The sequence below is a fragment of the Chiloscyllium plagiosum genome, unplaced genomic scaffold (genome assembly GCF_037043375.1).
Source record: "Chiloscyllium plagiosum isolate Xiang-an unplaced genomic scaffold, Cpla_swu_hap1 HiC_scaffold_21, whole genome shotgun sequence".
In the NCBI taxonomy this organism is placed as follows: Eukaryota; Metazoa; Chordata; class Chondrichthyes; order Orectolobiformes; family Hemiscylliidae; genus Chiloscyllium; species Chiloscyllium plagiosum.
Window position 1 is genome coordinate 7,219,460 of NW_028270159.1, and position 24,893 is coordinate 7,244,352.

Sequence of the window (24,893 nt, forward strand, 5' to 3'; positions counted from 1 at the left end):
GATTGGTGCATTCGAATCCCACCAACGGCCTTTGCTCGGCTCCCATTGGCCCTTCAGTTGACCCCTCCCCCAACACACACACTCACCTCCATTGTCGGCCCGGATGCCCTTCCGGGTGACTGCCGCCGCTGGGTCACCATGGCAACCGATTCACATCCACACCCTCGTTGGCTGGGCCTCAGAGACACAGCACAGCTTTATGAGCCCCCGGGTATGGAATATAAGAGAAGGAAGACTATGTTTGCATTGAAATATACGATGCTGGGGAGGGAATAGTGTCATTGAGATGTACAACACGGAAACAGACCCTTTGGTCCATCTCGTCCCTAGCGACCAGGTATCCGAACCTAATCTACTCTCAACTGCCAGCAAACAACAAAGAACATTACAGCACAGGAACGGGTCTTTCGACACTCCGAGCCTCCGTCGATCCAGATCCTCTATCGAACCTAGCGCCTGCTTTCTAAAGATCTGTCTCCCTGCCTTTATTCCTGATGAAGGGCTTTTGCCCGAAACGTCGATTTCCTTGCTCCTCGGATGCTGCCTGAACTGCTGTGCTCTTCCAGCACCACTAATCCAGAATCCCTTTGCTTCCTGCCTATTCATGTACGTGTTTATCTATCCCTTCCTCTACCACCTCCGCTGGTAATGCGTTCCAGGCCCCCTGCACCTACTGTGTAAAGAACTTTCCACGCATATCTCCCCTAAATGTTTCCCTCTCACTTTGGTGAGCACTTGGCCCATATCCCTCCAAACACCACCTATTCATATACCCATTCAGATGGCTTTTAAATGTAATTGTACCAGCCTCCACCACTTCCTCTGGCAGCTCATTCCATACATGCACCATCCTCTATTTGAAAAAGGTGCCCTTAGGTCTCTTTTATATCTTTCCCCTCTTATCCTAAACCTATGCCTTCACGTTCTGGACTCCCCCACCCTAGGGAAAATACTTTATCAACTTATCCTATCCATACCCATGATTTTATAAACCTCTATAAAGCCTCCGTTACTCCAGGGAAATTAGCCCCAGCCTATTCAACCTCTCCCTATAGCTTAAATCCTCCAACCCTGGCTATATCCTTGTAAATCTTTTCTGAACTCTTTCAAGTTTCACAACATCCTTCTGATAGGAAGGAGACCAGAATTGCACACAATATTCCAAAAGTGGCCTAACCAATGTCCTGTACAGCTGTAACATGACCTCCCAATTGGTCCTTTACCCTGACCTTCTCCACTATCCTATCTACCTGCGACTCTACTTTCAAGGATCTATGAACCTGCATTCCAAAGTCTCTGTTCAACAACACTCCCTGTGACCTTACCATTAAAATGTAGAAGTCCTAAGATTTGCCTTCCCAAAATGCAACACCTTGCATTTATTTAAATTAAATGAAAGCAAATAATCAGACTGTTGGAAACAAATAATGAGAAAATGCAGAAGAAGGATCAGACTTAAAATGTTAACTCTGTATCTTTAGCTTTTTCCTCTGGACCGGCTGAATTTCTTTAGCATTTTTTCTAAGAAGCTCAGTTGGTCTGGCAGCATCTATGGAGAACTTTAAAGTGCTTCACAGGAGCATTTTCTGCAAAATTAGACACTAGGCTGTACAATGGCATATTACGAAAGGTGACCAAATGCATGGTCAAAAGTGGTAAGTTTTGGATGACTGAGTTTAGAGGCAGAGAGAGTTTGTGAGGGAATTCTAGGGCTTAGGGTCAAGATACCTAAATACATGACTGCCAAAGCTGGATTTAAATAGACAATAGGTGCAGGAGTAGGCCATTCTGCCCTTCAAGCCTGCACCACCATTCAATATGATCATGGCTGATCATCCTTAATCAGTATCCTGTTCATGCCTTATCTCCATAACCCTTGATTCCACTATCCTTGAGAGCTCTATCCAACTCTTTCTTAAATGAATCCAGAGACTGGGCCTCCACTGCCCTCTGGGGCAGAGCATTCCACACAGCCACCACTCTCTGGGTGAAGAAGTTTCTCCTCATCTCTATCCTAAATGGTCTACCCCATATTTTTAAACTGTGTTCGGCACTCACCCATCAGCAGAAACATGTTTCCTGCCTCCAGAGTGTCCAATCCTTTAATAATCTTATATGTCTCAATCAGATCCCTCTCAGTCTTCTAAACACAAGGGTATGCAAGCACAGTCGCTCCAGTCTTTTAGCGTAGAAAAAAGTCAAGACGTAGATGAGCACACAGAGTCATGAAGATGCACAGCATGGAAACAGTCCCTTCAGTCGAACTTGTCCATGCTGACCAGTTATCCTAAACTAATCCGTCCAATTTGTCAGCAATTGGCCCACATCCCTCTGAACCCTTCCTATTCATATACCCATCCGGATACCTTTTAAATGTTGTAATTGTACCAGCCTTCATCACTTCGTCTGACAGCTCATTCCATAAACGCACCAGCCTTTGTATGAAAAAGGTGCCCCTTGGTCTTGTTTAAATTTTTCCCCTCTCACACTAAACCTATGCCCTCTAATTCCATTATATCAGAAGATTGTAAAATTTACATCTCTAAATGGTAACCTCCATTCAGTGTTGAAAACCATGGGCTGTCTGGACATTACTTTTGCATTTTAAATGACTTTGCAATTCAACAACGAGAACTGAATATATTATTCAAGGTTTAATATGAGCTCGATATTCTTTGTAAGTAGGACCAGTATTTCTTTTCTCCTTATAATATGCTGTGCTGGATGTATCATTCTACTTGCTTGGTTGTTAGATGTTTCAGTGATGGGACTTTTGAGTACGAGTACTACTACTGATATATTAATTTCAAGATCATACTTGAGTGATTAAACAGCATTCAAGATGGTTCCCTGGGTCGAGGCAGTCTTCTGGTAGTTTCTCCAAATAGTTATGGTTTGAATAAATGAAAAACCTTCCCTTGATGTTGCAAGTGACTTTCATGACCTCAAGATGTCCCAAAGTGCTTCACAGCCAATATTACTGAACTGTAGTTATTTTTACAATTTAAGAAACATGACAGCCAATCTGATTACAGCAAACCCTCCCAAAAGCAATGAGAATGACATAAAATAATTTATTTTTAGCCATGTTGGTCTAAGGATAAACATTGGGTCAGGACGAGGAATAATTCCTTTACTGTTCTTTTAAGAATGACGCGACATACTTTGTAGCCTCAAACAGCACAGCTGAGGACTTAGTGTAACAACTCATCTGAAGGACAGCATTTCTGACAGTGCAGCAGTCCCATAGTACTGAACTGAAACGTCAGTTTAGGTTTTGGAATTTCTACGTGGAACTTGAGCCCACGCTCAAACCAGGAGCCCCCCCTCAGACCCTAGAACACCCAACATAGAGATTAGCCAAGGAGCTGCACCAAAGACTAAAACAATAGAAGACTCACACCACTCCATCCACTTCACTCAAATAATTCAAGACGACCAAAGACACCAAGATAGAAGAGGATGAAATAATGTTCTCTTTTGACACAACAGCCCTGTTCACATCCATCAACATCAACCTGACCAAGGAAACACTGACTACACTATTGGAAGAACCAAAAAACATACACCAACCACCACCAACTTCATCAGCAAGGACATCATCAAGTTAGTGGACCTATGCCTTACCACCCACTTCACCTTCAACAACAAAACCTACAGACAAACCAACGGAGCACCCATGAGATCTCCGATACTAGGGTTCTTGGCAGAGGCAGTAATGCAGAGACCCGAACAGACAGCTCTGCCAATCATCCAACCCAAACTTTAGGTCCGCTACATGGATGACACCTTTGTCATCATTAAATGAAACAAATTAGAGGAAACCTTCAATGCCATCAATAATATCCTTACTGGCATAAAATTCACTAAAGAGGAGGAAAACAACAACAAACTGCCATTCCTTAATGTCGCAGTAGAGCAAACAGCCAATGGGGACCTTCAAACCAGTGTCTGCAGGAAAAGAACACATACAGACCAAATACTGGACTACAGAAGCAATTATCACACCACCCACAAACAAAGCTGCATTAGAACATTATTTCAACGAGCCACTACACACTGCAGCACAGAGGAGCTAAGAAGAGCAGAAGAAAATCACCTATACAGTGTATTCAAAAAGAACAGGTACCCAATGAACACAGTCTGCTGATTTCTCAGCAACAAACCCAAACCAGCAGACAAAACCCACCCAGAAACCCTAGCCACTCTCCCAGATATCAAAGACATCTCAGAAATGACTGCCAGACTACTCGGACCCCTTGGCATCATGGTAGCCCACAATAAAACAGCAGCTAATGACCTTAAAAAGACCCTATACAAGCAACAAGCAAAACTAATGTCATTTACAGAATACCTTGCAAGAACTGTAACAAACACTACATTGGACAAACAGGCAGAAAACTAGTCACCAGGATATATGATCATCAACTAGCCACAAAAAAACATGACTCACTCTCACTAGTATCTGCCATACAGATGAGAAAGGGACAACACATCCATCCTAGGACAAGCCAAACAGAGACATGCACGAAAATTCCTAGAAGCATGGCATTCCAACCAGAACTCTATCAACAAACACAATGACTTGGATCCCATTTAGCACCCCCTGTGAAAAAGGACAGGAAGGGACATCACCACAGGAAATGACATCACCAACTCAGGGAAACCTAAACACAAATAGAAAGTGGGTCACTAACACCAGTGCTTCATCCAGAGACTCACTAATGTTACCAAGTATGGTGACGAAATGTCTGAAAATGAACCTTCCAGCTCAGCTAGCAAACCTACATCCAGAACCTCAACCTGAGCTACAAATCTTCTCAAAGCTTGCTAACACTCTTCAGATAAGAGTGGCAAAAATGCTACTCACTGAGGCGTGGTTGACATTTTAATTACATTGGAACCGAAAGCAAACATCATCCTGTTTCCAATCCACTTTATCATAATTCATGTATGGTTGACTGCGATCTTTGCACTACCAGACTGCAAGTTTGTCATATGAGAAATTGGGTCAACTGTATTCACTGGAAGAAAGTGAGCGAGGACTGCAGTTACTGGAGATCAGAGTCGAGAGTGTGGTACTGGAAAAGCACAGCAGGTCAAGGAGCATCAGAGGAGCAGGAGAATTGATATTTCAGGCATAAGCCCTTTACTGAAGTTTAGAAGAATCCGTTGAAATCTTATTAAAACATAACCTTCTGCATACAGGGATTATTGTTTCCTCTGGCCGGGTGATCCAGAACAAGGGATCACAATCTGAGGACATAGACTGAAATGGCCTATACTACAGTGAGGTGCAATTTCTTTACTTAGAAAATGAAGAACCTTTTGGAATTCTCCACCATAGAAGGCTATAGCGAAAATATCACTGAAGAAGTTTAGGAAAGAAATAGGAAGATTTCTAGAGGGTAAAGACATTATGGAGAGAAGCCAGGAGTTAGCGCTGAGATAGAGAATCATCCATGATTGTATTGAATGGCAGAGCAGACTCAACAGGCTGAATGGCTTATTCATACTTCTATTTTTTATGTATCTACCCTACCTAAAGTCGTGGTCAGGATAAGACAATGTTTTTGGGTCAGTAATGCAGTTATAATCTATGTTTGCCCCATTACGTACAATTCATTATTGCCTTTTGCCACCCAACAATATTCCAATTACATTTAACAAAATAGAACACAGTTAAAGTTCTTAATACTTTTTATTAAATGCTACTTACATCATCCAGATAGAAATCTGTAGCCAGAGAACCCCTCTAACCTCCAAGACCCTACCAAGATTTATTTTAAGAAATTCTATTTCACTAACTCCTGTGAGAAAGGAACATTTAAGACAAAAATAAAAGGTAATCTAATACATCCTGTCAGAGTCTGAGGCACTTGCTAGCCTCAAACCAATAAATTCACTTCCACTTGCAACAGAGAAGTGAAAAGGGCACAGCTTCAGCAAAAAAAAAGTCTAAAACAATTATTTACAAAAGAAAGGGAAGCAAAAGAGAAACAGATTGAGGAAGACATCATAAATGTATTAAATATTCTGTTTAATATTCTTCAGTGACCGACTAACCACAGACATCTTCTCCAAGCGCACAGACTCCCACAGCTACCTAGACTACACCTCCTCCCACCCTGCCTCCGTAAAAATGCCATCTCTTATTCTCAATTCCTCCGCTGCATGTTCCCAGGTTGACCAATTCCACCTTAGAAAATCCCAGACATCCTCCTTCTTCCAAGATCACAATTTCCCTTCCCATCTGGTGGATGATGCCCTCCAACGCATCTCCTCCACTTCCCACACCACCGCCCTTGAACCCCACCCCTCCCTATGCAACAAGGGCAGAAACCTCCAGTCCTCACCTTCCACCCCACCAACTTCCACATACATCACATTATCCTCCACCACTTCCGCCACCTACAAATGGACCCTACCAGCAGAAATATATTTCCTTCCCCATCCCTATCAGTGTTTCGAAGATACCATTCCCTCCGCGACTCCCTCATCAGGTCCTTACCCCCACCAGCCCACGACCCGCTCCTGGTACCTTCCCCTGCCACTACAGGAAGTGCAAAACCTACAGCCACACCACTACCCTCACCTCCATCCAAGGCCCCAAAGGATCCTTCCATATCCAACAGAAATTTACCTGTACCTACACCCATGTAATCTACTGTACCAATTGCACCCAGTGTGGTTTCCTCTACATTGGGGAGCCAGGAATCGTATTTGCGGATTGATTCAGAGAACGTCTCTGGGACACCCGTACCAACCAACCCCACCGTCCCACTTCAACTCCCCCTCCCATTCAGTCAAGGACGTGCAGGTCATGGGCCTCCTCCATCACCAAACTCTTACCACCAGATGCCTGGAGGAAAAACGCCTCATATTCCACCTTGGGACCCTGCAATCACATGGGATCAGTATGGATTTCCAGTTTCCTCATTTCCCCTCCCCCTACATTCTCCCAGTCACCAGCCTCCAACTCAGCACTGCCCTCCTGACCTGTCCATCACCGTTCCCATCTATCCACTCCACCCTCCTTACTGACCTATCACCTTCTCCCTCACCTTCATCTACCTTCATTGCATGCCCCCAACCCCACCCTCCTCCCATTTATCTCCCAGCCCCCTGGCCCATAAGCCTCATTCCTGCTGAAGGGCTTATGCCCAAAACGTCGATTCTCCTGCTCCTCAGATGCTGCCTAACCTGCTGTGCTTTTCTAACACCACGCTCTCGACTCTGGTCTCCAGCATCTGCAGTCCTCACTTTCTCCTTCTGTGTAACCTGTCAAACGACTGCCATGCAGATAAATGGAAAATAATCAATCTTCCAATCAGCATTTTGTCATCATACTTGGTAGTCAGTCATTGCCTGTTGACTTTTCATACCTTGATAACTGTGCCTTCCCCTCTTTGTTGCAGCCAGAATTTATAAGCAGCTGCGAATCTACTGATATCTTCCTCAGTAATTTTCAGGGTGAGTCCAAGTGGGTTCTTTTAAAGGAAGACAAGATTTACATTGCACCTTTTGGCTCTTCAGGACACTCTTCAGCTCTTTACAGCCAAAGTACGTAAGATATGTTACATAGGAAATGCGACAGCCAACTTATTCTCAAGCTTTCACAAACAGCATTTTGAAAATGACCAGGGTAATATTTTATTAGATTCCCTACAATGTGGAAATAGGCCCTTCGGCCCAACAAGTCCACATCAACCCTCCGAACAGTAACCCACCCAGACCCATTTCCTTCTGACTAATGCACCATGGCCAAATCACCTAACCTGCACACCTTTGGATTGTGGGAGGAAACCCACACAGGCATGGGGAGAATGTGTAAACTCCACACAGATAGTCGCCCGAGGCTGGAATTGAACCCAGGTCCGTGGCGCTGTGAGGCAACAGTGCGAACCACTGAGCCCCTGTCTAAGGAATAAATGCTGGCCAGGAACACAGACAGCTCTCCTGCTCGTAAATTATTGTTTTAGATGTAACCTTTCATTAGAACTGTAAAACAAACATCATTTAAATCAAATCATAAAAGGGAAGGAAAAAAATGGATATTGTATTATTCATGTTTATATGCTTCCTTCTTGTTTTGCTCCTATTTCAATGCTGCTCATATTTTATGGTTTTTACCTGAATCATTAATAATGTCAGTTATCTCCTTGGAAGTTGCTGTGTATGCCCAGTAGGTCCTGTATTTATTTGAGGTATCTAGTTTTTAACTATGCTTTTTACTTAATTCTCACAGACACTGCACTGCTTAATTGATAAACTTGTTTTTTTTAAAGCTATTGCTTTATTATTTCTACAGGTCTTCGTTTCAAGTGCCTTTTCAGTTTCATTTATACTTTGCAGCATTGATGCCAAGTAGTTTTGTCCTGTCATCAATGTGAAACCCTATATGCATGCATCCACTAAGATACTGAAACTGGAGTTTAAAGCAAAACAGAATAAGATTCCATTCACCAATTCCTACTCTGGTATCAGGCCAATCCCCAATTCTGGATTCAAGCAACATTTAAAGACTAAATGTAACACTGCACTAAATCTTTTTGTTGCAGTGAAAGCATATCATTGAATAACTGAGGATGAGTTTATGTGGTTGCAGTTCTTAAAGCAGTTTCTTTTGTCCACACATCTTACAGTACTCTCGTTATCATCAGATCCTATCATTCTACTGAACTGTTAACAGCAGTAAAATGCAACTGGAATTTCATGATTTTCTCAGTGGTTACTGCAGCGATTTATTGCTTAACCATTTGTCCTTTCTGGATGTTTTCCTCCATTCTTTTATACCATGTCTTGACCTTGGTATTTGCCATCATGTCATCAAATGCCTTCAAACCTTCCATTACTCTAAGTACACCATAGACTGCCTGTGAAAATGGAAAAGCAAAAGATAGAAGACATTACAAACTGCAGACCTACAGAATTGAGACATTATATATGATTAGGAAAGCTTAACAGACTAGAACACTGTTTTGCATAAAACTAAGGGGTGATCCTATTAGGAGCCCTTAAGATTATGAACATGTTTGACATGGTAGAATTACAGATGTTTCGATGTCCAAGCGAGAGGAGTAGTAGGGTTCATAAGGATAGTTACTAATAAATCCAAAAAGAAATTCAAGATCTACTTCTTTATCCACAGTGATAAAAATTTGGAAACCTCTATCATAAAGCTTACACAATGATGCATTTCAGGGAAAGCTAGAAAAGCATGAGGGAGGAAGGAATGTAAAGGTGTGTTGATAGAGTGAAATGAAGAGGAGTCAGAAGAATCTCAGGTGGAGTACAGACACTAGTATGGACCAGTTGTGCCAAATAACATGTTTCTTGTCACAAGTAGAAGCATCTTTGCTACATCTCTCCTATCAAATCATTTCATAAATTTAAAAACCTCCATTTAATCATCTGTCAACTTTTGTCCTGTTCAATCTTTCCTGTTCATAATTTAGATTAGATTAGATTACATTACAGTGTGGAAACAGGCCCTTCGGCCCAACAAGTCCACACCGACCCGCCGCAGTGTAACCCACCCATACCCCGACATTTACCCCTTACCTAACACTACGGGCAATTTAGCACGGCCAATTCACCTGACCTGCACATCTTTGGACTGTGGGAGGAAACTGGAGCACCCGGAGGAAACCCACGAGACATGGGGGGAACGTGCAAACTCCACATAGTCAGTCTCCTGAGGCAGGAATTGAACCTGCTGTGAGGCAGCTGTGAGGCAGCAGTGCTAACCACTGTGCCACTCAGTTTTGGTTACAATGTAAATCTAAAAAAGAACCTACAATCGTTGACAGCTATTACCAGGTCAGCAAGGTTGGGCAACTCTCCACCCATGAATGGCCTGTGCTTGCCAATGGCAGCCATCCACTGATCGACCGCCTTGTACAGATCCTGCCGGACATCATCGTGAAGATTATGTCTGAAAAGGAACAAGGACAACAAGTCAGCATGTTCCCTTAAATGACAGCACTGGGGGTCCAAAAGAATGAAAGGTTCAGACAACTATTAAAGATGGTGTGGCTGCTTGAAGTGGCAAGAGGAGAGTAGGAAAGACTGGGGCACATGGCATTTCCCATTCACTTGCTCTTCCCTTTTATTTAAAACTCAAATAATCTGGTTTCCTGTGAAGTTTCTCTTGAACCCAAATCAGATAATTTGCAGGCCAGTAGCTGGGTCCAATAGGATGGCAAACAGTTTTAGAGTGAGGGATGAAGGTAGCAAGGGAAGTGTACAAGGGAAACACAAACTTTACTTTGGGGCTAAAAAAGGGGAAAAGGCTGGCGAATACTGAATGAGCAGTTGAATCCTGATCACTTGGCAGGGACCAAAACTACATAAGGGAGGGACAAGCTGCTTCAGATAGGTATGCCAAGCACCTCCAGTTTTCAAGTTAGTGATTTCAAAGTGAAAAAAATCAGCTCACTGAACTTCAACTGCTTGCTGCCATTTTTCCCTGGAAAGATGGAGTTAAGGACCTTCAAAGACAATGGAACTACCAGAATAGCACACACCAACTGCAAATGAATTCCTGTCCTTTTTAAATTTAGGAACATACAAAAATCAGGAACAGGATATGCAATTCAACTCCATGAGCTCCACCATTCAATAAGATCATGTATGATCAGATTGCAACTTCACCTCTCCTCTCCTTCTACTTCCTCCTTGGTTAATTGTTTGCATAAATTAATCAAGCGAGAGAATGAATCCACTTCAAAATCTTAGATGCCTGCCCTCAATTCAATAGTACCAACATGGGTCAGAGGAGTCACAGAATCTTACCGCGCAACTGTTGAAAGAGACACCCAATTAGCCCAGTTCTCCTTTCTTCTTCCCCACAGCCCTGTATTTTTCTCCACCTCATTTATTTATCCAAATCTCTTTTTTAAAGTCACTATTGAATATGCTCCCACCTCCACATCTCTGGAAGGCAGCACATTCCAGATGATAAAAATGTGTAAAGAATATTGTCATCTCCCCACTGCCAATTATCTTAAAATTTCCATTCTGATTATTGTCCAAATGCCACTGGACAACATCTTTCTTACTTTACCAAAAGCTTCCATAAGAGTGAATGTATATGCTAACACTCCCAATAGCCTTGTCTGTTCTAAGGAAAACAATCTCAACTTCTCCAATCTGACCTTGCAACCGAAATCCCTCATGCTTGCTACCATTCTAGTAAATCTGCTCTGCCCTGCATCCATGTCTTTGATTGCCCATCAGGATTGGTCAGAAGGCTGTGTCCTATGGCTCCTGCACAGGTACGTGGACTTAAGAAATCATAAATAATTAAATACACGCACCTAGATTTAAGTCTCTTGCTGACAAAGAACATGGCTGCTGCTCCAAAATACTTTGCAAAAAATCCTTCCAAAGTTCCAAATTTCCCCTCCCGCACAATGTAGTCAAAAGACTCCAAGGCTTCTCCAGGTGTTCGGTAGACATTGGGTGAAATGAGATGAACCAGCCAGTCATCTACCCACTTACGCCATTTCATTTCCTCCCTGGATGTTAAAGAAATAAATTATGTACATCAGTACAGTACAGAATACATAGCACTTTAATCAAAGTTAGCTAATTGAACATGAAATAGATATGATATAGGCAGCCAATACAATTACATCTGGACAATAAACCAACAGATTATTTCCACTCTTGTTGTAGCAATAACTCGTAAGACAATAACTTGCATTTAAGTAGCACCTCTATCTATAGTAAAAATTCCAGAAGGCACTTCATAGGAGTTCTTTTTTTAAATAAAATTACATTCTCAGCCATACGAGGAAGAGTAGGAGAATAATTGTTTGGTCAATCAGGGAACACAATAAAAGGTGGGAATGTGTAGGGAAGGAATTCCAGAGCCCAGGGCCTTGGCAGGTGAGGACACAGCGATAATTGTGGAGCAATTAAAATCGAGAAAGTACTAGAGGCCAGAATGGTAAAGTGCATCTATCTTGCAGGGCTGTAGAGCTAGAGAGAGTTACAGGGATTTGGAGGACAAGGGCAAAGTGACATTCAAAAACTACAGGAAGAACTTTTAAAATCGAGGTGTAGTTTGACCAGGTGCCAACATCGGCCAGTGAGCATAGGGGCCAGCTAGGGCAAAAAAAATGGCATGGTGCAAGGTAGGAAATGGGTAGCAAAGTTTTGAAGAAGCTCAAAGCTTCAAAGGGAAGTTGGTTAGGAGAGTACCTGAATTATCAAGACTGGAGATAACAATGGCATATTGGCAAATCCATTCCACTTATTAGATAAGAGGGAACACATTTAATATTTCAGAAGTCTAGCCCAATTGGAACAGGCTGTTTGATTGGATGTTATCTGTAAAACAAAATGATCAATTAAAGTACATTCCAGGTTTACATACTTCCTGGCCTCCTTGGTAGGGTAGAATTGATTTTCATCTTGGTCCTCCAGCATCACCCAATACTTGTTGTTGTATTCAACCACCTCCTTCCCGTTCTCGTTTTTGGATTTCATCTCTGGATAGTACGATATCACCTGAGTTAGGTTTCTGTGCCTAAAAGTTTTAATAAATAGGAGTAAACTGTACTGGGAGACGAACCATTACATTATATAAAATCATGGGATGATTATGGCACAAGAGGCCCATTATGGCACAAGAGGCCCATTCTGTGGTAGCGCTTTGCAAAAATGAATCAGTCCCACTGCCCTGCCTTTTCACCATGAACCTAAAAACATGGTGCTTTTGAAAGCCACAATTGTTCCTGCATCTACCACACTCACATGTTGTGAGCCCCAGATCTCAACCACATTCTGTGGAAAATAAAAATTCACATCACCCCCACATCTTTTACTAACCATATTAAATTGTTTTTTTTTGGCTATCAATCCATTCTCCCATATGAAAGTTTCTTTCTCTCTGCTGTGTAGAGTCCTCACAATTTTGAACATTCCATCAGATCTCCTCTCCATCCTCTCTATCCAAAAGGAAAGCAACCCTTTCAGCTTTTCCAAGTTATCCTTTGGATTCTGGGTAATCCAAGATGGAGGACAGGAAAAATTTGTGGCTGTAAGAGCTGCTCCTTTTTTGAGATAATTTAGATGTTGGAGTCGATTTCCTCGAATTCTAGGAGCAGTAATTACTGTTTTGTAAGTTCCAAAACGATGCAACAGCTTAATGGAAAAAATAGATCAAAACAACAGCACTTTAAAAAAAGGAGGAAGACAGATAAAGGCAGTGGCAGTGACCACATGCGAAGTGATTCAAACAGAGAAAGAAATCTACGCTGCTGTCTGACCCAGCAGTAACCTGCACAGCTATTGGCCCTGCTGTTTGATTTCAAGAATCCCTGGACATCAGAGTTTGTCTAAGAAAAATTGACAAACAATGAAATGCACAGCTGACCTTGGAGAAACCTATATGGAAGAGCTCACTGCAAGGGAGCAGCTAAGTGACTTTTTAAAAGTGTAACCTTGTTACTTATTTTATAAAACTACAATAGTGAGTAGAGTGGGTTTTTTAAAAAAAAATGTTTTATTGAGATCTTTCTCGAGTAAAATTTAAAAAATATTAAACATAGGTACTAAGTTAGCCTGGAGCAGTGTTTTTCAGAGCAGTAAGTGCTATTTTCTGGGTCTGTAGATAGTTAAGATGCAAAGATGGCCTTCAGTAGAGTGATGTGCTCTTCCTATTCGATGTGGGAGATTAGGGAGAGTTTCCATGTTACTGATGATTATGTCTGCAGGAAGTGTTTTTGGATGTAAACCCTATCAGGTCACATGGATTGGTTAGAGTGGCAGATACAAGCAATGAGGAATTTACAGAAGCTAGGGGGCTGTGATGGATGGCTTCTGTAAGAAGGAAGAAAAACCGCAGATACAGTCAGGTAGATGGGTTACGACCATCTACCAGGAAAGGTAGGAGAGGGAGCCAGGATGTGGAGGAGTCTCCTGTGGCTATCCCCATCTCAAACAAGTACGCTGTTTTGGAACATGTAGAGGGTGACAGACTCTCAGGGGAATGTAGCATGGGCAACCAGGTTGCTGGTATTGAGACTGACTGTAATGTAACAAGGGGTACATCAGGTTCCAAGTGATCAATTGTGATAGGGGACTCTCTAGTCAGAGGCACAGACTGACGTTTCTGCACCTGACAGCAAGAAATCAGAATGGTATGTTGCCTCCCTGGTGCCAGGATCAAGGATATCTCAGAGAAGGTGCAAACTGTTCTCAAAGGGAGAGGGTCCAGAAGGAGGTTGTTGTACAAATTGGAACTAATGACATAGGAGAGAAAATAGGGAGTTAGGCAGGAATTTAAAAAAGGTTCTTGGGGCTAGTAATATCTGGATTACTCTCAGTGCCAGTAGATAGTGAGGGGAGGAATAGGAGGATAGAGCAGATGAATGTGTGGCCAAGGTGCTGGTGCAGGGGAGAAGGATTGACATTCTTGGATCATCGGGTACAAGTGACTTGAATTGGAAGGTGACTAATATACTGGGGAGGAGATTTGCTAGAGCTGCTCGGGAGGATTAAACTAGTAAAGGCAGGGTTGGGGGAGACCCAGGGAGATAATGAGGGAAGAGATCAGTCTGAGACTGTACTTTTAGGGAAAGGAGCAACTCAAACAAACAGTCAGGAGCAAAGCAAAGAAAGAGGTAGGATTGATAAATTAAACTGCATTTATCTCAATGCAAGAGGCCTAACAGATGAAGGCAAGGCAGATGAATTCAGGGCATGGTTGGGAACATGAGACTGGGATATCATAGAATCCCTACAGTTTGGAAACAGGCCCTTCGCCCCAACAAGTCCATATTGATCCTCTGAAAAGTAACCCACCCAGCCCCATTCCCCTACCCTATATTTACTCCTGACTAATACACCTAACCTACACATTCCTGAACACAATGGGCCATTTAGCATGGCCAATTCACCTAAAAACTGCACATCTTTGGACTGTGGGAAGAAACCGGAGCACCCGGGGAAACCTACGCAGGCACAGGGAGAATGTGTATACACCACACAGACCGTCGTCCAAGGCTGGAATTGAACCTACATCTCTGGTGCTGAGAGGCAGCAGTGCTAACCACTGAGCCACCGTGCCACCTCAGATCAATTACAGAGACATGGCTCAGGGAAGGGCAAGACTGGCAGCTTAATGTTCCACGGCATAGATGCTTTAGGAAGGATGGGGCAAGGGGGTGGGGGGTGCAAGAGAGGTAGGGGAGTGGCATTTCTGATTAGGGATAACATTAGAACAGTACAGTACAGAACAGACCCTTCAGCCCACAATGTTGTACCGACCATTGATCCTCATGTAAGGTAAACCTAATGTATGGACCCTCAAATTTCTGTGACCATATGCATGTCCAGCAGTCTCTTAAATATCCCCAATGACCTCGCTTCCACAACTGCTGCTGACAATGCATTCCATGCTCTCTCAACTCTGTGTAAAGGACCCGCCTCTGACATCCCCTCTATATTTTCTGCCAAACAGCTTAAAACTATGATCCCTCGTGTTAACAATTTCTGCCCTGGGAAAAAGTCTCTGGCTATCAACTCTATCTATGCCTCTCATTATCTTGTACACCTCAATTAGGCCCCCTCTCTTCCTTCTTTTTTCCAATGAAAAAAGTCCGAACTCAGTCAACTGCTCTTCGTAAGATAAGCCCTCCATTCCAGGCAGCATCCTGGTAAACCTCCTCTGAACCCTCTCCAAATCATCCACATCTTTCCTATAATAGGGCGACCAGAACTGGACACAATATTCCAAGTGCAGTCTAACCAAAGTTTTACAGAGCTGCAACAAGATCTCACGGCTCTTAAACTCAAACCCACTGTTAATGAAAGCCAAAACACCATATGCTTTCTTAACAACCCTGTCCACCCGGGTGGCAATTTTAAGGAATCTATGTACCTGCACACCAAGATCCCACTGTTCCTCCACACTGCTAAGAATCCTGTCTTTAATCCTGTACTCAACTTTCAAGTTCGACCTTCCAAAATGCATCACTTCGCATTTATCCAGGTTGAACTCCATCTGCCACCTCTCAGCCCATCTCTGCATCCTGTCAATGTCACGCTGCAGCCTACAACAGTCCTCTATATTGTCAACGACATCTCCAACCGTCTGCAAACTTGCTAACCCATCCTTCAATCTCCTCATCAACGTCATTAATAAAATCTACAAAGAGTAGAATCCCAAGAACAGAGCCCTGTGGAACACCACTCACCACTGACTTCCAGGCAGAATACTTTCCTTCCACTACCACTCGCTGTCTTCTGTCGACCAGCCAATTCTGTATCCAGACAGCTAAATTTCCCTGTATCCCATTCCTCCTGACCTTCTGAACGAGCCTACCATGGGGAACCTTATCAAATGCCTTGCTGAAGTCCATATACACCACATCCACCGCTCGACCTTCATCAACAACCTGTCTAGTAAAATCCTCAAAGAATTCAATAAGATTTGTGAGGCATGACCTGCCCCTCACAAAGCCGTGCTGACTGCATTTAATCAAGCCATGCTCTTCCAGATGGTCATAAATCCTATGCCTCAGAATCCTTTCTAACACCTTGCAGACGACAGACGTGAGACTGACTGGTCTGTAATTGCCGGGGATTTACCTATTTCCTTTCTTGAAGAGAGGAATTACATTTGCCTCCCTCCAGGCCTCAGGTACGACTCCGGTGGAGAGCGAGGATACAAAGATCTTCGCGAGCGGCGAAGCAAGCACATTTCTCGCTTCCCAAAGCAGCCGAGGACAAATCTGGTCTGGCCCTGGCGACTTGTCAATCTTAATGTTTGTCAAAATTTTCAGCACATCAGCTTCCTCAATCTTTATCTGTTCCAGCGTGCTTACCTGTTCCTCGATGGTTTCATTCACTACAAGGTCCTTTTCTTTAGTAAAGACAGGAGCAAAAAACTCATTTAGGGCTTCCCCTACCTCCTTGGATTCTATACGCAAGTCCCCTATGCTATCCCTGATTGGCCCTACTCTTTCTTTGATCATTCTCTTATTCCTCACATACGTGTAAAATGCCTTTGGATTCTCCCTAATCCTTCCTGCCAAACCTTTTTCATGCCACCTCCTGGCTCTCGTCAGACCATTTTTGAGCTCCTTCCTCGCCTGCCTGTAATCCTCTAGAGCTGAGCAAGACCCTTGCTTCCTCCACCTTTCATAAGCTGCCTTCTTTCTTTTGACAAGAAGCTCCTCCACTCTCCCCATCCAAGGTTCCTTTATCTTACCCCTTCTTGCCTGTCTCAGAGGAACACGTTTATGCATCACTCGCAACAACTGTTCCTTAAACAGTCTCCACATGTCTATAGTGCCCTAGACATGTAGCAATTGCTCCCAGTCCATGATTCCCAACTAGGGAGGATATTCCTGGGAATATGTCCAGGGAAGTTATTTGGGTGGAGAAAGAAAAAAAAGGGATGAACATTGGGATTCCACTATAGATGCCCCCAATAGTCAGCAGAAAATTGAGAAACAAATTTGTAAGGAGATCTCAGTTATTTGTAAGAATAATAGGATGGTTATGGTAGGGGATTTCAAATTTTCCAAACAGAATGGGACTGCTTGGATGTAGAGGAATTTGTTAAGCATGCACAATAAAAATTTCTGATTCAGTATGTGGATGTATTTCTAGAACAGGTGCAAAACCCGACCTACTCTTGGGAAATAAGGAGGGCAGGTGACTGAGGTGTCAATGGGGGAGCACTTTGGGGCCAGAGACCATAGTTCTATTAGTATTAAAATAGTGATGGAAAAAGTATAAACCGGATCTAAAAATTTAAATTGGAAGGCGGCCAATTTTGACGGTACTAGGCAAGAACTTCTAAAAGTTGATTGGGAGTAGAAGTTTGCAGGTAAAGGGACTACTGGAAAATGGAAAGCCTTAAAAAAAAAGAACAAAGAACATTCCAGCGCAGAAACAGGCCCTTCGGCACTCCAAGCCTGTGCCGATCCATATTCTCTATCTAAATCTGCCATCTATTTTCTAAGGTTCTGCTCCCTACCTATTCATGTATCTGTCTGGATATATCTTAAATGATGCTATCATTCCATCCCCTACCACCTCCAGCGGCAACGCATTCTAGGCACCCACCACCCTCTAAAGAGTTTTCCATGTATATCTTCCCTAACTTTTCTCCTCTCACTTTGAATTCGTGACTCCCAATAATTGAGTCCTCCATTCTGGGAAAAAGTTTCTTACTATCCACCCTGTCTACATCGCTCATGATTTTGTAGGCCTCAATTAGGTCCCCCCCTCAACCGCCTTTTTTCCAATGAAAATAATCCTAATCTACTCAACCTCTCCTCTTTGCTAGTACCCTCCATACCAGGCAACATCCTGGTGAACCTCTCGGCACCCTCTCCAAAGCATTCACATCGTTTTGGTAATATGGTGACCAGAACAGTACGCAGTATTCCAAATGTGGCCAAATAAAGGTCTTATACAATTGTAACATGACCTAGCAACTTGTACTCTATACCCCATCTGATGAAGGAAAACATGCTATATACCTTTTTGCCTTCTCTACTGACCTGTGTTGCCACCTTCAGGGAACAATGGACCTGAACACCCAGATCTCTCTGTACATCAATTTTCTCCAGGATTTTTCCATTTACTGTATAATTCGCTCTGGAATTGCATCTTCCATAATGCATCACCTTACATTTGTCCGGATTGAACTCCATCTGCCATTTCTCGGCTCAACTCTCCAATCTATCTATATTCTGTTGTATTGTCTGACAGTTCCCTTCACTATTTGCTCCTCCACCAATCTTCGTGTCATCTGCAAACTTGCTAATGAGTCAACCTACCCTTCCTCCAAATCATTTATGTATATCACAAACAGAGGTCCCAGTACGGATCCCTCTGGGACACCCCTGGTCACAGGTCTCCATTTTGAGAAGCTCCCTTTCTCTACTACTCTCTGTCTCCTGTTGCCAATCAGTTCTCTATCCATCTAATAATGAGAATCCAGAGACAGTATGTTCCTGTTAGGGTGAAGGGCAAGGCTAGTAGGTGTAGGGAATGCTGGATGACTAGAGAAATTGAGGTTTCAGTCAAGGAAAAGAAGGAAGCATACATTGGGTCTAGACAAACTTAAAAACCACACAACACTAGGTTGAAGTCCAACAGGTCTATTTGGAAGTAAAAGCTTTCAGAGTGCTGCTCTTTCATCAGGTAGCAACCTGACAAAGGAGCAGCGCACCGAAAGCTAGTACTTCTAAATAAACCTTTTGGATTATGACCTGGTGTTGTGTGATTTTTAACTTTGTCCACCCCAGTCCAACACCGGCACCTCCACATCAGGTATAGATAGCAAAGATGGAGTGAATCCTTAGAAGACTTTAGAGGCAATAGGAGGAGTATACTTAAGGAAATCAGGAGGGCAAAAAGGGGACATTAGATATCTTTGGCAAATAGGGTTAAGGAGAATTCAAAGGGATTTTATAAATATATAATGACAAAACGGTACCTTGAAAATAGAGCCTGTTAGAGATCAGCAAGGCCACCTATACTGTATGTGGAGATGGGGGAGATACGGAACGAGTATTTTGCAGCAATGTTGACTGTGGAGAAGGATATGGAAGGTATGAATGTGGGAAAGTAGATAGCGACATCTGAAAATGTCCATATTAGGGAGATGGTGGTGCTGGATGGCTTAAAGTGCCTAAAGGTGGATAAATCCCCAGGACCTAATCAGGAGTACCCTAGAAGTCTGTGGGAAGTAGGGAAGTGATCGCTGGGCCCCTTGCTGAGATATTTGTATCTTTGTTAAACACAGATGAGATGCCGGAAAACCGGAGGTTGGCCAACGTTGTGCCACTATTTGAGGTGATAAGGAAAAACCGGGGAACTATAGACCAGTAAGCCGGACGTTGGCAGTGGGCAAGTTGTTGGAGGGAATCCGAGGGACAAGAATTTACATTGGAAAGGCAAGGACTGCTTAGGGATAGTCAACACAGCTTTCTGCGTAGGAAATAGTGTCTCACTAGTTTGACTGAGTGTTTTTGAAGTAACAAAGAAGATTGACGAGGGCAGAGGGGTGGAGGTGATCTCTGTAGTCTTCAGTAAGGTGTTTGACAAGGTTCGTCATGATAAACTGGTTAGCAAGGTTAGATCACATGGAATACAGGGAGAACTAGCCATTTGGAACTGGCTTGAAGGTAGAAGACATAAGGTGGTGGTGAAGGGCTGCTTTTCAGACTGGAGGCCTGTGACCAGTGATGTGCCACAAGGATCGGTGCTGGGTCCACTGCTCTTCTTCATTTATGTAAATGATTTGGATATGAACATAAGAGGTGTGGTTAATAGGTTTGCAGATGACACCAAATTTAGCAGTGTAGTGGACAGCAAAGAAGGTTGCCTCAGAGTAAAATGAGATCTTGATCAGATAGGCCAATGGGCAGAGGAGTGGCAGATGGAGTTTAGTTTAGATAAATGGGAGATACTGCATTTTGGAAAATCAAATCAAAGCAAGACTTATACATTTAATGGTAAGGTCCTGGGGAGTGTTGCTGAACAAAAAGACCTCGAAGTGCAGGTTCATAGCTCCTTGTGAATGGAGTCGCTGGTAGATAGGATAGTGAGGAGAAAGTGAGGGCTGCAGATGCTGGAGATCAGAGCTGAAAATGTGTTGCTGGAAAAGCGCAGCAGGTCAGACAGCATCCAAGGAACAGGAGAATCGACGTTCCTTCAGGAATGAGGAAAGTGTGTCCAGCAGGCGAAGATAAAAGGTAGGGAGGAGGGACTTGGGGGAGGGGCTTTGGAAATGCGATAGGTGGAGGGAGGTCAAGGTGAGGGTGATAGGCCAGAGTGGGGTGGGGGCGGAGAGGACAGGAAGAGGATTGCAGGTTAGGAAGGGGATGCTGAGTTCGAGGGATTTGACTGAGACAAGGTGGGGGGGGAGGGGAAATGAGGAAACTGGAGAAATCTGAGTTCATCCCTTGTGGTTGGAGGGTTCCCAGGCAGAAGATGAGGGATTTCCAACCACAAGGGATGGCCTCATCTTCTGCCTGGGAACCCTCCAACCACAAGGGATGAACTCAGATTTCTCCAGTTTCCTCATTTCCCCTCCCCCCCCATCTTGTCTCAGTCAAATCCCTCGAACTCAGCACCCCCTTCCTAACCTGCAATCATCTTCCTGACCTCTCCGCCCCCACCCCACTCTGGCCTATCACCCTCACCTTGACCTCCCTCCACCTATCGCATTTCCAAAGCCCCTCCCCCAAGTCCCTCCTCCCTACCTTTTATCTTAGCCTGCTGGACACACTTTCCTCATTCCTGAAGAAGGGCTTATGCCCGAAACGTTGATTCTCCTGTTCCTTGGATGCTGCCTGACCTGCTGCGCTTTTCCAGCAACACATTTTCAGATAGGATAGTGAAGGCGGCATTTGGTATGCTTGCCTTTATTGGTCAGTGCATTGGGTATAGGAGTTGGGAGGTCATGTTGTGGCTGTCCAGGACATGGGTGAGGCTGAATAGGCTCTGGCTATTTTCCCTGGAGTGTCGGAGGCAGAGGGGTGACCTTATAGAGGTTTATAAAATCACAAGGGGCATGGATAGGATAAATAGACAAGGGGAGTCCAAAACTAGAGGGTATGGTTTAAGGTGAGAGGAGAAAGATTTCAAAGAGACCTAAGGGACATCTTTTTCCACACAGAGGGTGGTGTGTGTATGGAATGAGCTGCCAGAGGAACTCCTGGAGGCTGGTACAACTACAACATTTAAAAGGCATCTGGATGGATATATGAATAAGGAAGGTTTGGAGGGATATGGGCTAAATGCTGGCAAATGGGACTAGATTTATTTAGGTTAATGGTCAGCATGGACAAGTTGGAGCAAAGGGTCTCTTTCCATGCTGTACATCCCTTGACTCTGTAACTGAAGTCCCTCACTCCTGGAATAATTTTATTCCTTTATCTTTTTTGTGCACCTTTCCAAAGCATTAATGTCCTTCCTGATCTGTTGCCATCAGCGTTCCCCCTACATTCAAGGATGACATTTCCTCATGGTCACAAGTCACTCCTCTGGGTCTGTATGTGGCTGTAAAGGTTAATCCCCAACTCCTGTACCTTCTGGCACGGGTCAACCCACAGGTAGTGGAAACTGGAGAGTGTACTTCCAGATTGGACACAATCTTCCTGATGAAGGGCTTTTGCCCGAAACATTGATTCTCCTGCTCCTCGGATGCTGCCTGACCTGCTGTGTTTTTCCAGCACCACACTCTCGACAATCCTCCAAAGCCAAACCAGTATTTTTGAAAAGTTCACCATTATTTGCTTGATGTTTTAAAAATTCTCTGTCTCAATTTACAAAGCTCAGTATCTTGTTTGCCATTTTAACTATTTTTTTCCAACTGTCCTGTCACCTTCAATAAAAACTGCAGATGTTGGAAATCAGGAACAAAAGCAGAAATTGCAAAGAAAGCTCAGCAGGTCTGGCAGCATCTGTGGAGAGAAATCAGAGTTATCGTGACCTTTCCTCAAAACTACCAACTTCAATGATTTGTGCACATATCCCCAGGTCTCGCTCCTCCTGCAGTTCATTCAGAAATGGACTCTTTATGTTATAATTCCTCTCCTCATTCTTCCTACCAAAATGTACCACTTTGCACTTCTCTGGGCCCATTACACCAGCCTGTATCCTTCTTGAGGTTTAACACTATCTTTTTCACAGTTTACAATACTTCCAAAATCCATTCTGTAGATTTCTGCTCACAAACATGTAAAACAGTTCTCGCATTTACAATAACAATGCTTTCAAAGAGCAGTACGAGAGAGTTTCCCCATGGCTGATTGACACCAGTAGACACGCATCCATCCAGTTCATGAGCAGTGTGTATCATGAAGGTAAGGGATGGGTAAAGAGAAGAGGTGAATTGAAGTAGGCTATCCTTTCCAGAGAATTGGTGAGTTAATTCACGAGGAACCTTAAGTGACTCTAGGCTTACTCCTAACAGTGGGCTCACACATTAATGTGGGCACAAGGACTGATTCCTTCTGCTCTGCTTGAGCTAGTTTTTCTTTGGTGCAATGTCTGAAATTGACCAAAACAATGTAAAAGATCCTGGATTTTTAAGTGCAAATTGCATCCAGCACAATTTAGATATCCACAATCTTTTACATTAGCTTAGAAAGCAATTTGTTCAAAGCTACCCTGCCCACAAAATTGGCCATACCGCCACTCTAACTGAATTAATTACTGTGCTTTTTTTCATTCACTTATACTAGATGGTCTTTGCTGGCTGGCTGGCATTTATTGCCCGTCCCTAGCTGCCCTTGAACTGAATGGTTTGCTAGGCCATTTCAGACAGTGACTGAGAGGCAACCACGTTGCTGGATTCACATTAGGCCAGACCAGGTGAGGATGGCAGATTTCCTTCCTTGAAGGACATTAGTGAACCAGATCGGTTGTTATGACAATCGGCAAAGGTTTCATGGTCAGTAGATTCTTAATTCCAGATTTTGTTTATTGAATTCAAATTCCATCATCTGCCGTTCAAATCCAGAACATTAGCTGAGCTTCTGGATTAATGATCTAGCGATAATCCACTAGGCTATAGTGGTTGTAATGAGGTCAGCCAAATGAACCTCATAGAATACGAGTTCTCTGATTGGAACAGATTAACAGCTCCAATCAGAGAATGCTGGCTGACTAATACAAACAGGAGTGTCTTCCTATCTTTCTGGTGGTGGAAATTGAATAAAGATTGGTGCACTTTGTGTCTTTCACTGTGTCTCACACCTGCACACACACACACACACACACACCATGGGTGCTGGGGATAAAATAAGCACTACCGCACTTAGGTGGTAGTGTGGGGGGGAAAAAAAAAATAAAATAAAATCCCCCCGTCACTCTGGGGAAGAGGAAGAAAAAAAAAGAAAAAAGGAGTGTTAAGGGCAGTGTTTGTCACTGGCCACCTGGGTGTTTTCCTATCTTCCTGGTGGTGGAATTTGATTAAAGATTTGTGCACTTTGTGTCTTTCACTGTGTCTCACACCTGCACACACACACACCATGGGTGCTGGGGAAAAAAAATAATAAGCACTACCGCACTTGGGTGGTAGTGTGAGGGTTTAATAAAAAAAAATAAACAGGGACCCTGTTTTTCTTTCTTAAGAAGAAAAGGAAAAAAAAAAAGGGACATTAGAGGTGGGCGACGCCAAAAGAAAAAAAAAGAAGAAAAAAAAGAAAAAATATCTTTCTGGTGGTGGAAATTGAATAAAGATTGGTGCACTTTGTGTCTTTCACTGTGTCTCACACCTGCACACACACACACACCATGGGTGCTGGGGATAAAATAAGCACTACTGCACTTAGGTGGTAGTGTGGGGGTTAAAATAATAAAAAAAGAGAGAAAAAAAAACAGGAGTGCCTACCCTCCCCCCCAAAAAAAAATACAAACAGGAGTGTCTTCCTATCTTCCTGGTGGTGGAAATTGAATAAAAAATTCGTGCACTTTGTGTCCTTCACTGTGTTTCACACCTGCACACACACACCATGGGTGCTGGGGAAAAAAATAAGCACTACCGCACTTAGGTGGTAGTGTGGGGGTTAAAAAAAAAAGAGTGCTATACCCTTTGATAAAAAAAAAAACAGGATTGTCCCCCTCACTGTTTTGATCACAAAGAAAACAAATTTTAAAAAAAACAAACAGGAGTGTCAGACATTCTGTTCACTCAGAGCTGGATTAGCGTCAAGGACTGTGTGTGTAAATGAAGAATGACTTAGTAACAGGATTTTAGCCTCTGTTGAGTTTTTTTTTAAAAACATAGGCCATGGTCTAGCACTTTGTGTTTTTGTTTCAAATTTCCAGCATCTTCCGTTCCTATTGTTTATTTTCATTTGCTAGTCATACTGAGGTACAGAGGGTGGTGCATGTATAGAATGAGC

At 43.3% G+C, this 24,893-nt stretch overlaps 1 protein-coding gene across 1 annotated transcript in view; it reads right to left on the bottom strand.

Annotated features, from left to right (window-relative positions):
• Positions 1-3,424: 3,424 nt before the first annotated feature.
• ptges2 (prostaglandin E synthase 2) overlaps positions 3,425-24,893 on the bottom strand; it is a 31,480-nt gene continuing 10,011 nt past the window's right edge. Inside the window, 5 exon segments of the mRNA XM_043720564.2 lie at positions 3,425-8,751; positions 8,754-8,876; positions 9,820-9,937; positions 11,322-11,522; positions 12,386-12,538. Of these exon segments, the coding sequence (XP_043576499.2) occupies positions 8,725-8,751; positions 8,754-8,876; positions 9,820-9,937; positions 11,322-11,522; positions 12,386-12,538 (622 nt within the window). The 3' untranslated portion in view covers positions 3,425-8,724.